Below are 16,921 nucleotides of genomic sequence, written 5' to 3' on the forward strand. Positions count from 1 at the left end.
GCCCAAGTCTGAATGTTGTCCAGGGCTTGCTGCATATGGACACAGACTGCGTCAGTATCTGACGAGTCTCGAATGGTGCTGAACAGCGTGCAATCATCAGCGAACATCCCCACTTCTGACCTTATGATGGGGGGGCCATCACAGCCACACCCAGTTATGTCCTTACCTGATTCCATGTATTTCAGGTGCTGAACAGCAGAGAGGAGTGAGAATCTGGCTGATTCTTCCCCTCCCTAATACAGGGGTGTTTAGGCCAATTGTAGCAGCCCTGTTTCCTCCCAAGCTGATATCAGCTACCTCAGCACTGATTTGGGATTGAAGTTTGAACTTTCCCTGGTCCCTGAATCTGAATAAACCTGCAGATTCATTGGGGGGAAATAGAGGGAGTTTCATTCTGTATCTTACCCGTGCTGTACCTGACCTGGGAGTCATTGATGGAGCAGTGCAGAGAGAACTTTATTCCACAGATAACCTGGGCTGCACCTGACTGGAAGTGCTGAATGCTGACTGACACCATAAGAAATGGCAAAATATTCCATATCCCAGCAATAACGTTCCTCTCTTTCATCTTTGATGAGCACAAGAATAGTAGGATCAAGGGGCAAAGGGAAGTTCTTCCTAAAGTGAATTTAGATTTGTATGTATGTGTGCGAAGGACTGTCTGCATTCATTGCTTGAGAGTCCATTATTCTGCACAAGCTGTACATTGGCTGTACGTGAAGCACTAAATACAATTCTAATTACCACGGCATAAGGCTGTCAAATCTTAAAATGTACGCTATTTGGAAGTGAAATTAGGAAGCACTTTGTCACACAAAGGGTAGTAGAAATCTGGAATTCTCTTCCCCCAAAACGTTTGTGGATGCTGGGTCAATTGGAGCTTTCCAGACTGAGAAGGGTAGAGTTTGTTGGGTAATATGGAGCTAAGGCGGGTAAATGGAGTTGAGATACAGATCAGCCATGTTCTAATTGAATGACTGAGCAGGCTCGAGGGGCTGAATGGCCTACTCCTAAGGGGATCATTCAGGCCCAAGAGGTGTTGTACAGGAGAGAAACAGTGTTGGAAGGTAGATCTCTAAGGAACAGCAAAATAAACTAGGGCTCTACTGCCTCAAAAAAAAATCCAGAGGGGACCTTATAGAGGCCATATAGAAGGTACTTAATGTAATAGATTAAGTAAGCCTGGAACTATACACCAGGAAACATTTATTTACACAGAGACTGATCAACATCTGGGGTGTGATGCCAGGAAGTGTGGTTACGGCCAGGACACAAGACTCATTTAAGAAACAGCTAGGTGCTGTAATAGGAAGGGTCGGTATTCTGCAAGTTTGAGATCAAAAGAACCCCCATGTCTTTCTTCAACCGAACCTATCTTGTGATCTTAACAAGTACTAACTATAATAAGTGCTTACAAACGGTAACACTTTCTCCAAATACAGTTCCACCTGAAGGTTCTTTTGCTGCTGATCATTGTCTCGGGAATGGGAGGAACACTCCAGCATGGACTCAATATGTCTCTCATTAATGCACCGTCAGTTGTGAGTACCTTTATATTGCTCTATTATTGAGACGTTAAGAAAATGATACAGGTTATAGTGCCGTTTATTTTTGGGGTGATAGAGGCCAACATTAAGGTCCTTACAGATTTGAGTGACGGTGAGTGTCTTCATTCAGCCTTCAAGTAGGAACAATGCTTTTGACAAACAACTTAAATTACCACTGGTGGTAATGAATGTGACATCATGTGCCACTGGAGGTGATGGTGCAAAATGTAGCCCAGGAGACCGATCTAAATTGTTTATTTTGCTTGGAAAGTTTATAAATGATGTTTCTCTTCAGACCAAAATAATGTTCCCTCTTCCAGAGGTTGAACTTATGCATAAAATATGTCAGCAAAAAAACCAATAAAATTCAACAAATGCCACGGGTTACAGCACCATTAATTGGAAGTTAGTGTTGCTAAATTTAGTTGGATTTCTCCTCCCTTTCCCCTAATAATATTTTTAAATTATTTTTTCTTGGGATGTGGGTGAAGTTGGCAAAGCCTCATTTTTTGGCCATTCCTAGTTGCCCTGAGAAGATGGTGGGCTTTCTCCTTGATCCACTGCAGTCCCTGAGATGATGGTGCTCCCATGATGGTGTTAAGATAGGGAGTTCCTGGATTTTGGCTCAGCGATGATGAAGGAACAGTGATATGTGTCCAAGTCAGGATGCTGTGTGACTTGGAGGAGAACTTGGGGGTGATGGTGTTCCCAGAACATTGCTGCTCTTCTCCTTCTTGGCGGTAGAGATCATGGGACTGGAAGGGGTTGTTGAATAGATCCCTGGGCATAAGACTTTACCACCATGTTAAACGTATGTTGGAATTTGCAATCCAGTGTAAATACTAACCAAGATGACAGGGTTTACAACTAGCAGCCATTTTCTGTCTGGTGAAGAAACATCAAAATGACCCCAAGTATAACATCACACCTTTTAAGTCCAAGCCTCCATTTGTTGAATAGTGTCAACATATGAACATACAAAATTGATGGGCAGGAAAAGACCAGCTGGTCCATCAAGCCTGTCCCACACCGTGATGGCTGGAGCATCGTGACTAGACACTTCCTCGCTCCACTCCTCCCCCGCAGCCATGCAATCTCCTGGGAGAGGTTGAAACCCAGAAGAAAAACTTCCAGGGCCAATAAGGAAAAAAATACTCTGGAAAATTCCTCTCCGATCACCTCAGGCGATCGAACCCAGTCTAAGAGATCACACGGAGCAAGTATTGTCTATAAAGACACTTATCTTCTATATGATGCAATCTCTGTCCCATCAAGAACCGGTCCAGCTCCCTCTTGAAGGCAGGCAGAGAGTCAGCACCCACTGCACCAGCCAGCAATGTATTCCAGAGGCTCACTGCTCTCTGGGAAAGAAGTGCTTCATAGTTTAAATATAGAACATCTTTGGTGGGCACCAAGTTGTGACGTGTCGATGTGTTGTGCCACATGATTGTAGGATGAAGACTTTGGTTCAAGCTGTGTTGAATAGGCAATGAATGGTAATGGGATGCTACCCCTTGAGGGCAGGTCAGAGACCGAGTCTGCATGCTGAATCTGTGCATAGGTGTCAGCCATGGCTCAGTGGGCAGCACTCTTGCCATCTGAGTCAGAAGGTTGTGGGTTCAAGTCCCACTCCAGAGACTTGAGCACATAATCCAGGCTGACACTCCAGTGCAGTACTGAGGAGTGCTGAGTAGTTGGAGGCGACGTCTTTCGGATGAGACGGTAAACTGAGGCCCCACCTGCCCTTTCAGGCGGACGTGAAAGATCCCACAGCACTATTTCAAAGAAGAGCAGGGGAGTTATCCCTGGTGTCCTGGCCAATATTTATCCCTCAATCAACATCACTGAAAACAGATGATCTGGTCATTAACACACTGCTGTTTGTGGGATCTTGCTGTGCACAAATTGGCAGCCACGTTCCCTACATTACAACAGTGACTGCACTTCAAAGAAGTACTTCACTGGCAGTAAAGCGCTTTGGGATGTCCTGAGGGCGTGAAAGGTGTTATATACATGCAAGTCTTTTCTTCTTTATCTCACAGCAGCTGTAGGGAATCAGCGCTGATAGAATTCAGTGCACAAGTCACCCGCTGGCTCTCTTGGTTGGAGAGTGGTGCACAGTGCGAGGGCCTAGAAACAAAGGGCAAAGGATGGGCAAGGAAGTAAGGCAAAGAAAATAAAGAAACAATCTTAAAATTTGTGTGCAGTGAGTGGGGTCACAGATGGGGAGGATGTGGATTTGTGCTTATAATGCTCCAGATGTTGAGATCTGGCATTTCACACGAAAAGAGTGGCAAAAATCACCCCTTGGGCTGTTCTTCCAGCGAGCGGTTTGAGAGAAGTATTGACAGAGGTCTTGGAGCAGGCTGCTTTGCCCAGCCAGCGATACTGCCTCAGAACAGGGAGGTCAAAAGAAAGAGGAAGTTGGGAGAATGTAGAATACCCTCAGCACAAAGGAACCTCCCACCACAAATATTGATTTTAACACCACACTTTCTAATTCCAGTACATTAAGTATTTTATCAACGAGACTTGGCTGGAGCGTCATGGCACAGCGATGGAGGAACAGGTAATAAAAGTGACCTGGTCGGTCATAGTGTCGATGTATCCGGTTGGAGCTGTGTTTGGAGCACTGATCGCTGGACATGTCTCAGTAAGATATGGAAGGTAAGAGCATAGAAATCTGTGAAAGGAGAATCGTTCAGGCTTTGTTGTCCTTGTGGCAGAAATGCAGCACACGACCGCCCGATTATCTGGTGTAAAATCTGTGTTAGGCCTCTGAATTTTGCGTTCCCGAATTGTACCGAAAATATTCCGGATGCCATGTTGGCTCGAGCGACCTTTATGTTATGTTCATAAATAAATAGACGTTTTTATTATGAACAGCTAGCTTGTGCTAGTCATTTATTCAACCATGTTGACTTGTATACAGTAGCCATGTTGACTCTCTCGACCAGTGCCTTGTGTTAAACAAGACAACCCATATAGATGTAGCCCACTACTAAAACATACAGCTACACCTAGTGTACCATTCTAGAATGACATGTTACTGCATATCATTACATCCCCCTTCCTTTGAGGTTAAACAAAATCAATATCAATCAACTTTCAAGAAAAACATTAAAGATGATATCAGTAACACTTTTGTTAGTGCTCTATAAACCTTTGAATGAACTTTTTTTTTACATAACGACACAAACATTTTTTTTTAAAACATCTTCACAACAGTCAACACATCTTCAAAGCTTTACTTTATGAACTAAGCTTTTCATTCTTTTATTATAGTTTTCTTTCTACTCAAAGATTAAGTCTATCAGGCTTTTTTACTTCACATGTGGATCTTCTCAGCACAGGTAAGTCTGATGTGTGTTTGTGTTAGATTGTTCTGGTGGTGAGTGACAAAATTCAGTTGTGGCATTGTCATCGATTTGCTCTTGGATAGTTTCTTGTGTTTTCAGGAGGGAACGGCAGTTCCTCCTGAGAATCTGTCCTTCCTCAGTTCTAACCTTGGTCCTACTTCCTCAAGAACTGTAGCTTTCCTGTTCCATGCATTTGGATCCTCAATCCTGACAACATTATCCCTTGTCAATGGTTTCATAGTTTTGGATGACTTGTCATAGTGTGATTTCTGTTTCAGCTTTAACAGTTGAAGTCTCTGTCTCAGTTCCTTACTCTGCTTTTCTTTTGCACAGCAGGGTAGCGTGGTGCGCAACTTGTGACCCATTAGGAGTTCTGCAGGTGAAGAACCACAGTCTAAAGGGGAGGCTCGGTAGCTCAGCAGGGCGAGATAAGGATCAGACTTGCTTTCTGTTGCTTTCTTCAGTAGCTGTTTGAGAACTTGAACACCTTTCTCTGCCTTACCATTCGACTGAGCATACAGAGGACTGGATGTGATGTGCTGAAAGTCATAATGTGCTGCAAACTGTTGCCACTCCTTACAGTTGAAGCACGGACCATTGTCGCTAACGGCAATCCTGGGAATCCCATGTCTGGTGAAGATGGATTTAACATGCATTATGACACTGCTTGCTGATGTGCTTGAGAGCAGTGCCATCTCAGGATAGTTAGAATAGTAGTCAATCACTAATAGATAGTCTTTACCATTCAAATGAAAAAGGTCCATACCAACCTTTTGCCATGGTGCTGTTGGTAAGTCAGCTACTATCACTGGTTCCTTTGCTTGTTTGTTTTGGTGTTTCTGACATGTCTCACATTTGCCTATCATGTTCTCAATGTCCTTATTTATGCCAGGCCGATAAACAGTGTCTCTTGCTCTCCTTTTGCATTTTTCAATTCCGAGGTGTCCCTCATGAATCCTTTTGAGCATGTCTCGACGTAAAGCCTGTGGAATGACTATTCTGTTCTGTCTTAGTAATAGTCCACTTGCGACACTCAACTCTGACCTGATGTGATAGTACTTTGGACAGGAACCTTTAGGCCAACCATGATGAATGTTCTCTATTACTGTTTGTAACACTATCTTTTACTGTTTCTTCTGCTATTTGCTTTGATTTTGTGTCTGACACGGGCAGCGCAGCAGTGACCATACTCACATGAACACCCACGTCTTCCTCAGTAGAGCTCACATGACTCATTGTGGGTGCTCAGGATAGTGCATCTGCTAACACTATGTGTTTGCCTGGTGTGTAGATCAGTTCAAAGTCATATCTTTGCAGCTTCATCATGAGTCGTTGAATCCTTGGAGACATCTCATTCAGGTTTTTTTTTTACGATGGCAACCAGTGGGCAGTGGTCTGTCTCAACTGTGAAGGTGGGAAGTCCATATATGTAGCCATGGAACTTTTCTAGTCCAACTGCCAAGCCTAGACATTCCTTTTCAATCTGGGCGTATCGACACTCAGATTCAGTCATAGACCTGGAGGCATAGGCAACAGGCTTCCAATCTTCACCCTCTGCTTGTAGCAAGACCGCGCCTAGGCCATCTTTTGATGCATCCGTTGACACTTTGATTCTCTTTGTTGGGTCAAAGAAGATGAGTACAGGTGTGGTTGTCAGCACTGTTTTGAGGTTCATCCACTCTTGTTCATGTCTTTCTGTCCATACGAACTCATTTGTTTTATGTAGCAGGTCTCGCAGACAGGCTGTCTTGGCTGACAAGTTAGGAATGAACTTTCCAATGAAGTTTATCATCCCCATGATGCGTAGCACTCCATTTTTGTCAGTGGGTCGGGGCATGTTGAGTATGGCGTTTACTTTTTCCATATCTGGCTCTATTCCTTTACCAGATAGATTATCTCCTAGGAAAGTGACTTCCTGGACGCCAAACTGACACTTGGCTTTGTTGAGCTTCAGTCCATTCCGGCGTATGTTCTGTAGCACTTTAGTCAGTCTCTCATTGTGTTCTTTCAGTGTGGAGCCCCAGATGATGATGTCATCAATATAGACCCAAACTCCTTCCAGACCTTCAATTATGTGTTCCATCGCTCTATGAAAGATTTCAGATGCAGATATTATCCCAAAAAGCATTCTGAGGAAACAATACCTGCCAAATGGTGTGTTGAAGGTACAGTATTTGGTGCTCTCTTCATCCAGTTTTAGTTGCCAAAATCCTTGTGAGGCATCGAGCTTTGTGAAGTATCTGGCACCTGACATTTCACTGGTGATTTCTTCTCGCTTGGGAATCTGGTAGTGTTCACGTTATATATTTGCATTTAAGTCCTTTGGATCCATGCATACTCTTAGATCATTGTTCTTTTTCTTTACACATACCATGGAGTTAACCAAGTCTGTTGGCTCTTCGACTTTCCTGATGACTCCTAGTGTGGTCATTCTGTCCAGTTCTTTCTTGAGCCGGTCACGCAGGGGTGCTGGAACTCTCCGTGGAGCATGTGCCACTGGCTGAGCATCCTCCTTTAGCTGGATCTTGTCAGTGAATGGTAGAACTCCAAATCCTTTGAACACATCCTGGGAATTACTCATTACAGAATCCACTGAGTCATCTGGTCTGCTTATGGCACAGTTTATACGGTAGACTCTCTTGACCAGTTCTAAGTCCTCACAAGCTTTGTCACCTAGTAGTGAATCAAGTCCTTCAGCCACAACAGAAAACATGAGATGATGCACTTTGTCTTTGACTGTCACTTTAAGTCTGCATACACCTAAGCTATCTATTTTCTGTCCATTATAGTACTTCAGTAGTACTGACTTTTTCTGTATTTTGGGCTTTTCTTTCTTATTTTTAATGTCACTCATACTGATTAAGTTTGCTTTTGCCCCAGTGTCTAGTTTCAATGTAACTAATGCTCCATTTACCTGCAGTGGCATCATCCATTTGTCCTCTTTTACTGCATTAACTTTTATGTTCAGCATTGCCCATTCCTGAGGGCTGCATATTTTCTGTATCCTTTTCTATATTGTCACATGACACCATTCCTACAAAAAATGTCTCACTTAAATCAGTGTCCTCTTTTACTGCATTAACTTTATGTTCTTTCTTTGTTTTTACTTTTGAAAAGCATTGTTTGGCAAAGTGATTCTTTCCATTACATTTTGTGCACATTTTCCCAAACGCTGGGCATTGTCTTGACTGGTGCTGGTAACCACAGTGTTTACAATTGAAAGTTCCATCCTCCGATTGCTTTGCATTCCTGTTCTGCCCACGTTTCTTCCCCTTGCAGGACACCGCACTGACAGCTGCACTGTCACTCACTACAGTCGCACCATTATTAATTTCACTGAAAGTCTTTGCGTGCTGCTGAGCTAGCTCACTGGCATGGCATATTTTCACAGCATCCTCCAATGTCAGTTCGGTTTCTCTCAACAGACGTTCCCTGACCTTTTATCATGAATACAAAACACAATCTGGTCACGAATCATGGATGATTTCAGTTCAGAGAAATTACATGTCTGTGCTTTCAGTTTCAGATCGGTCACAAAGCTATCAAAAGTCTCATTTTGCTGCTGTGTCCGTGAACGGAACACATACCTCTCATAGGTCTCGTTCTTTTTGGGAGAACAATGTGTATCAAACTTCTTTAGCACGTCGTCCATTTTTTCTCTGTCCTCCTCTTGATCAAATACAAACGTATTAAATACCTCTATCGCCTGCGGGCTTGCAACCGTGAGCAGCAACGCTGTTTTCCTTGCGTCTGGCTTCGTACCGAACCCGATGGCGGCAATGTAGAGTTCGAATTGTTGTTTGAAAGTCCGCCAATTGCAGTCGACATTCCCCGTGAGTTTCAAACCCTCCGGTGGCTTCAAATTCTCCATGTTGCATTTCACAATATTCAGCAGATATTACCACTCCTGGTACCATGTTATGTTCATAAATAAATAGACGTTTTTATTATGAACAGCTAGCTTATGCTAGTCATTTATTCAGCCATGTTGACTTGTATACAGTAGCCATGTTGACTCTCTCGACCAGTGCCTCGTGTTAAACAAGACAACCCATATAGATGTAGCCCACAACTAAAACATACAGCTACACCTAGTGTACCATTCTAGAATGACATGTTACTGCATATCATTACACTTTAGTCATCCAAGGTGTCCGCCTGAGATCAGCAGTGTGTTCCTTAGATATGTAAATTGGCGTGGTCTAACTAACCAGGAATCTTTCAAGGGACCACTGGCGGTTGCTCAAAACAAAGGCCCGGGAAATCTTCAGTTTTTTTATTTGTGTGGGCCCAGAGAAGCGGGAGTGCTCCTCCTGGGCCCACAAATAAACTCCAGCCTGTTCAAGGCCCTCTTCGGGATTGCCTACCCCACAGACCTGACCAAAGGGTGCCTGCTTGGACCCTGCAGTTCACCGGTAGCATTTCAATGAGGCCCAAAGCTGAATTTAGCTCAGGCCTCAGGCCAGCACAGACTGGCGCGCCAAGCCATCGCTCCAGCAACTGTGCGCCAGTTTTGGGAGCTAGTCAAATTTCTCACCCCCCCCCCACTTGTTTCCCTGTCCAGCTTATAACTAGGAAGCAAGAGCTGGTTATTCATCGCATGGCTTTTGGTAGAACGTTGGTGCTGAATGGCAGCTGTGTTTGACTACATAACAGCTATTACACGTCAAAAATAATTCATTGCAGGAAGTATTTCAGACTTTGCAACATGACAAGGTGGTATATACATGCAAGTTTAATTAATATAAGTATCAGAAACTGGTGAACGCTGTGGTGCCACGTAGTCTAAAAGAGAACTTTTGGAAGAGGTTGCCAGCAGATATAATATATTGCCAAAAAAATTCTTCCAGTGCTATAGCAATAGCAGAGTATTGCGAGAGGGAATTAAAACTCAAAGGGATCCATAAGGGGTTGAACTTGAGAGGTCAGCTGAGTGTCTGATAGAAGGGAAACCCTTGAGTCTCCAAACAAAGTTACTGAGAAATCTGCACAGGTAGAGTTTCTGTTTGGCTGATATGCCTACACTTCCTGGATTTAGGTAAGTGGTGTATATCCATAAGGACACATCTCACTTACCGAAATCCAGACAGCTGAGGCACAGAGTTACAGAGCCTAGGTTTAGGGATCTCGAACTGGGTGCTGGGGTGCTGCTCGTGCTTAACCAGCTAAAACAGTGCAGTCCAGAGAAGTGGTAAATTGTCCACGACTTGTCCAACTAGGACCACCGTACCCATTCGAGCATTGGCTTGTAAGGTTATCTGGAGCTGAGTGGGAACAATCCCAAGCGCCAATGATAGGTCTACTTCTCCAGGTTCTATTTGTGAGCCAGACTGGCTGTTCAGTCATCAACAGCACCATAGAGTGCCGCAGACCTGTCTGGCTCAGGTATCGGGTTCACCACGAGATGACTTGATTCTGAACTTCCATCACCAGCCATATCATCTTGAAGCCAGCTCAAAGAGCACTAGTTTACCCCTTCTCCTCTCACCCCAAGATGGATAGTCACGTGTTAGATAACCCATCATGGCGCATTCGATTCTGTTGAATGGATCCTTTCAAATTAAATGCGTTGTGTTTCAGGAAGAACTGTCTGGTGTTCAACAATATTTTGGCAATAGTGGCGGCTTTTATAGTGGGTTTCAGCAGGATGGCGAGATCCTTTGAGATGATCCTGGTGGCGAGGTTCCTGTATGGAGTAAATACAGGTACGAGGAATGTTTCTTTGACTTTATAAGCATTGCGGGAAGATTTTGCTTATTTGCCATTTATGATACAGTTGTAAATGCATCAAATGAAACCCCAGGGCATCCCTAATTTTTCTAGGAATAGGGATCAAAGGCAATATTGTGCTGTGTTTAAGATGTTGCAACGTGTAGTGAGTGACCAGAGCAAATCTGACCCCAAAATATCAAAGGGGATGTACAATTGGCTGTACTGGTGTTGAATCATAACTCTTAAATATCTGTACACTTATCGCTGTCTCCTGGTAACCCCTAGTTACTGAAACTTGTGTTTTGCAATTGTTGATTAGAGGCAGCAGGCAAATGTTTGAAACTCCTCCCTCCTGTAAAAGTAAACTCCACCTCCTGTGACATTAAACTCCCACCTCCTGTGACATTAAACTCCCCCCTCCTGTGACATTAAACTCCCCCTCCTGTGACATTAAACTCCCACCTCCTGTGACGTTAAACTCCCACCTCCTGTGACAGTAAACTCCCCCCTCCTGTGACATTAAACTCCCACCTCCTGTGACAGTAAACTCCCACCTCCTGTGACAGTAAACTCCCACCTCCTGTGACAGTAAACTCCCACCTCCTGTGACATTAAACTCCCCCCTCCTGTGACGTTAAACTCCCCCCTCCTGTGACGTTAAACTCCCCCCTCCTGTGACATTAAACTCCCCCCTCCTGTGACGTTAAACTCCCCCCTCCTGTGACGTTAAACTCCCCCCTCCTGTGATGTTAAACTCCCCCCTCCTGTGACGTTAAACTCCCCCCTCCTGTGACGTTAAACTCCCCCCTCCTGTGACGTTAAACTCCCCCCTCCTGTGACGTTAAACTCCCCCCTCCTGTGACATTAAACTCCTCCCTCCTGTGACGTTAAACTCCCCCCTCCTGTGACATTAAACTCCCCCCTCCTGTGACGTTAAACTCCCCCCTCCTGTGACAGTAAACTCCCTCCTCCTGTGACATTAAACTCCCCCCTCCTGTGACAGTAAACTCCCGCCTCCTGTGACAGTAAACTCCCTCCTCCTGTGACATTAAACTCCCCCCTCCTGTGACAGTAAACTCCCCCCTCCTGTGACAGTAAACTCCCCCCTCCTGTGACAGTAAACTCCCTCCTCCTGTGACAGTAAACTCCCTCCTCCTGTGACAGTAAACTCCCTCCTCCTGTGACAGTAAACTCCCTCCTCCTGTGACAGTAAACTCCCTCCTCCTGTGACAGTAAACTCCCTCCTCCTGTGACAGTAAACTCCCTCCTCCTGTGACAGTAAACTCCCTCCTCCTGTGACAGTAAACTCCCTCCTCCTGTGACAGTTATTATGTCCGTGAATGATTGAGACACGGACAGCAGGAGTTGAACAAAACAAGTCTTTACTGAATGAAGCCAATTGGGAAACTGAAACTACAGAGGCTTACTAGCGCCTTTTATACAGGGGTGGTCACTGCCGGTACTGCAGTCTGAGACCAGTTATTCTCTTAAAGGTACATACACAACAATTCCTCCCCTTTTAGATAAACAGTACATTAATTCATTTAACAACTAAATGATAACTAATTACAATCACAATTACGGTTGTTAGATACATTGGTTAAGTTTAAGCAATTATAAGTTCAGTCTTTGAGGAGGCTTCCTGATTCTGTCTGGATAACGCCTCTTTGGGGTATCAGGTTCTTCTGGCAAGGTTGAGTCGGGATCAATGTCGTTGTTTGGTTCATCTGCTTCCAATATCACCGATTCTGCGGTAGCTGCAATTGGTAAGTCGATTTCATTGCCAGGTGTATCAGATCGTGGTGTGGAGTTGACGTTTTCCAGTGACTCTAGAATCTGGTCAGCATGGCATCTTACAATGCTCTCTCCAACGTCCACGGTATACATGAAAGGTCCTTGCCATTTCTCAGTGCGGTAGTCCCGGGCCAAAACTGGTTGACCTATCTTGAAACTCCTGGTCGGCCTTTCATTCATATTCTGAAACTGCCTGTTCTCCACATCTCTTCGGACGTTTGGCTTAACCAAATCCAAGCGGCATCGTAGTCTTCGATTGAAGAACATCATGGCTGGAGTTTGGTTGGTAACCGCATGTGTTGCATTCCGGTAGGCAAACAAGAAGTTGTCCACCTTGTGTTGTAGGGGTATATCTTCATTACACATTGCCTTGATAGCCTTCTTGAATGTTTGAACAAACCTCTCGGCCAATCCATTAGTGGCTGGATGATATGGGGCAGATGTGTAATGCTTAACACCATTGTTCTTTAAGAACCTCCGGAACTCTTCAGACACAAACTGTGGTCCAATGTCAGAGCAAATCTGTTCAGGCAGCCAGTTCCTGGTGAATATGGTTTGTAAAACTGTGATAGTTTTTTCTGTGGTGGTTGAGGACATTTTTATTACCTCTGGCCACTTTGTGCATCCACCGCAATTAAAAACATCGAGTCCATGAAGGGACCAGCAAAATCAATGTGCACCCTTTGCCATGGAGATGAGGGCCACTCCCATGGATGTAGAGGAGCTTGTGGGGCGTTTTGGACCTTCTGGCATCCTGCACAGCTCTTGGTCATCTCTTCGATTTCTCTATCGATTCCCGGCCACCACACAAACGCTCTGGCTAAGTTCTTCATTTTTACCCCACCCAGATGACCCTCATGAAGCTCATTGAGCACTCTATCCGTCAACTTAGGTGGAATTACTACTCTGGATCCACACATCAAGGTTCCTCTGCACACTGACAGCTGTTCTCTTCTCGGCGAGAATGCTGGCAGCAGTGGTTCGCCATGTGCTGGCCATCCCTTCACCGTTAAATCGTAGACCCGTGATAGTGTCGGGTCATTCCGTGTTTCCTTTTCTATGTTTGCATTCGTCACAGGGAGACATTCGACTATGGTCAAGTGGAATAACTCCATTGGATCCACTGCAAGGTCTTCTTCTTCCACCGTCGGCAACGGTAGGCGTGACAATCCATCAGCGTTCCCATGCTGTTTAGTTCCTTTGTACTCGATGTCATATTGGTGTGCCCCTAGGAAAAGGGACCACCTCTGCAGCCGTTGCACTGTCATTATCGGTACGCCCTTCTGAGGGTTGAAAATGGAGACAAGAGGTTGATGATCGGTTAGTAGAGTAAATTTTTGACCGTGCAGGTAGTGATTGAACTTCTTCACCCCCCACACTAGGCTGAGGGCCTCTGTCAATCTGGGCGTAGTTACGCTCGGCAGAAGTTAACGAGCGTGATGCAAAAGCTATCGGCCTCTCTAAACCATCAAGGAATTTATGTGACAGTACCGCCCCAATGCCGTAGGGAGACGCATCACACGCCAGTCTGATCGGCAGTGCTGCGTTGTAGTGAGCCAATACTTCTCTTGAAGTGATTAAGTCCTTACTCTTCTGAAAGGCCCGCTTACAGTCATTGCTCCATTTCCATGCTACTCCCGTTCGTAGCAGGGCGTTCAGTGGGTGCAGGATTGTCGACAAATTCGGCAAAAACTTATGGTAGTAGTTCACCAAACCGAGGAATGACCTCAGTTGCGACACATTTTCAGGCGCTGGGGCCTTAACAACCGCTTCAATTTTGTCAGGGGACTTATGTAACCCCTCTTCATCAATCACGTGGCCACAATACGATATCTGTTTCTTAAAAAACTCGCACTTGGGGCAGTTGGCTCGTAGCCCATGTTCCCGTAGTCAAGTGAGCACCTGTTCTAGGTTGTTAAGGTGTTCACTGTCATCTTCACCTGTCACAAGGATGTCGTCCAAGTAACATTGAGTCCCCGGAATCCCTTGCAGGACTTGTTCCATCGCTCTTTGCCATATCGCCGGAGCCGATGCTACTCCGAATACCAATCAATGATACTGGTAAAGACCTTTGTGAGTGTTTATCGTGAGATACTTCCTAGAGGATTCTTCAACCTCCATCTGCAAATATGCTTGTGCTAGGTCAATTTTTATAAAACGCTTCCCTCCAGATAGTGAGGCGAAGATATCTTCTATCCTTGGAAGAGGATATTGTACTGTGTGAAGGACTGGGTTCACCGTCACCTTGAAATCCCCACAGTTGCGAACCTTCCTTGGCTCCTCAGACTTATTGCTTAACGTTTTCTTCATGACAGGAACGATGGGTGTCGCCCACTTGCTCCAGTCGACCTTCCAGCTCTGCCTCGACGGCTGGGCGAATTGCATATGGTACCGGTCTTGCTTTGAAAAACTTGGGAATTGCATTCTCTTCTATTTTTATCGAGGCGGTTATGCCTTTAAGAGTGCCCAGTTCTTGTTGAAATACCTCTTTGGCGTTAGCTAAGATTGTTGACAATCGTCCAGGGGTGACGTCTTCATCTTTTTTACCATCCACCATTTGGCAGTATGTAGAGATACAATTTCCGTATTTTCTTGCCGTTGTATTCGACAGGCACCCTTATTTTTCCTCTGGGGTATACTTTTTGCCCCGTATACGTCATCAAGACGATGGATGTCTCTCTCAAGGGTATGTGTGAGAATAGCCGCTCGTAGTCTCGTCGATTCATGACGGTTAGCGCTGATCCTGTATCCAATTCCATTTTAACTTGGGATCCTGCTATCGCGAGGGTGACCCAAATGGTTCGGTGATCCTCTTTTGCGATTACATTGTGAAGTTTGAGACAGCTTAGTCTCTTGTTCCCGGATTCACTATCACTCATCTGGTCTTCGGAACTACTGTCCGTCAACTTTTGTACTTTCTTGTACGGTTCCTTAGTAGCCTTTTTGTTGTCGTTGGTCTTCTTCCCAGACCTGCAAACTCGTGCAATGTGTCCCATCTTTCCGCATTGCCTGCATATTTTGTCCTCGGACCAGCAGTCCTTCTGGCCATGGTTAGTTCTGCCGCAGCGATAACATTTTGCAAATCCCCGTGTCATTGCGTGGGTGCCGTATTCCTGTGGCTTTTGTTGTATTTCCGCAGCTCCCCTGGCTGCTGCTTCGTACGCTACTGCCATGCTGAAAGCCTTATCTAGCGTCAGCTCTTTCTCTGAGAGTAACTTCTTCTGTGTTCCTTCACTCAGGAGTCCACAGACAAATTTGTCCCGTAGGGTATCTGCCAGTCCTGCTCCGAACTGGCAGTGCTTTGATAGCTTGCGTAGTTCCGTAAGGTACTCAGCATTGCTCTCATCTTTATGCTGAGTTCTCCTGTGGAATTTAAATCTTTCTGCTATCAGCAGCGGTGCAGGGTTTAGGTGTTCCTGTAGGACAGCAACAATTTCGTTAAAACTCTTCGCCTTCGGTTTGGCTGGAGTAATCAGGTCCCGCAATAGGCCGTACGTTCTAGCACCCATTAAATTTAGCAACACCGATGCCTTTTTCTCATCGGCTATTTTGTTTGCCTCGCAATATACCTCGACTCTTTCCACATACATGGTCCAGTCCTCTATTGTATTATCAAAGGCAGTGATACAGCCAGTCTTCGGCATCTTGAAAATCTAAAATGGCGTCTCCTGCGCTTTGCCTTCTTCCCCGCTGTTGCTAGCGCTGCTTTCCACGGTTTCCGTTGCAACCTGCAGCTCCTCGCGGTTTCCTACGCGTTTAATATTTCTTCTTTTTATTATTTTCCCGTCGTGGAACAACCCTGTGGGACTCTTGCCTCCCTCTTCTCGGGTCTATATGCAGCCCGGCTTCGTAGCACCGGCTGCGCCCTGTGCGCTCCACCCTCTCTCCTCTTCCCGACAACGCTGCTCGGCCCCGTTGCAAGCCACCCGCTCGAGTTCGCGACCACCGCAGCCCAGGAAGGATCAGTGTACTACCTGCCACCAGACCGATTAGCTGAAGCACCGTCGACCGGAACCAGGCCCCGCTTTCGACAGCTTCTCCAGCAATCTTCAACTCCGCTAACACAGGGGCGGATGCCCATGGTCGACGCCCGTTTGTACTGCTTCTTTCTTCCTTCTGGCCTCGACCTCTGCTCACTTCGCTTCAGGAATGGATCCCAGGAGGTGGTGCAGACTGTAGGTAAGTTCGTATCTGCTCGTCGCCAGTATTATGTCCGTGAATGATTGAGACACGGACAGCAGGAGTTGAACAAAACAAGTCTTTACTGAAAGGAGTCAATCGGGAAACTGAAACTACAGAGGCTTACTAGCGCCTTTTATACAGGGGTGGTCACTGCCGGTACTGCAGTCTGAGACCAGTTATTCTCTTAAAGGTACATACACAACAACAGTAAACTCCCTCCTCCCGTGACCGTAAACTCCCCCCTCCCGTGACATTAAACTCCCCCCCCTCCTGTGACAGTAAACTCCCTCCTCCTGTGACATTAAACTCCCCCCTCCTGTGACATTA

General features: G+C 45.5%; 1 protein-coding gene across 1 annotated transcript in view; it reads left to right on the forward strand.

Annotated features, from left to right (window-relative positions):
- LOC147104512 (solute carrier family 2, facilitated glucose transporter member 11-like) overlaps positions 1-16,921 on the forward strand; it is a 100,671-nt gene that overhangs the window by 40,060 nt on the left and 43,690 nt on the right. Inside the window, exons 3-5 of the mRNA XM_085962187.1 lie at positions 1,443-1,541; positions 4,054-4,214; positions 10,487-10,611. Of these exons, the coding sequence (XP_085818313.1) occupies positions 1,443-1,541; positions 4,054-4,214; positions 10,487-10,611 (385 nt within the window). The remainder of the gene's footprint in view (positions 1-1,442; positions 1,542-4,053; positions 4,215-10,486; positions 10,612-16,921) is intronic.

The sequence above is a fragment of the Somniosus microcephalus genome, chromosome 19 (genome assembly GCF_052327205.1).
Source record: "Somniosus microcephalus isolate GS21.2 chromosome 19, FLI_Smic_1.0, whole genome shotgun sequence".
Classification (NCBI taxonomy): Eukaryota; Metazoa; Chordata; class Chondrichthyes; order Squaliformes; family Somniosidae; genus Somniosus; species Somniosus microcephalus.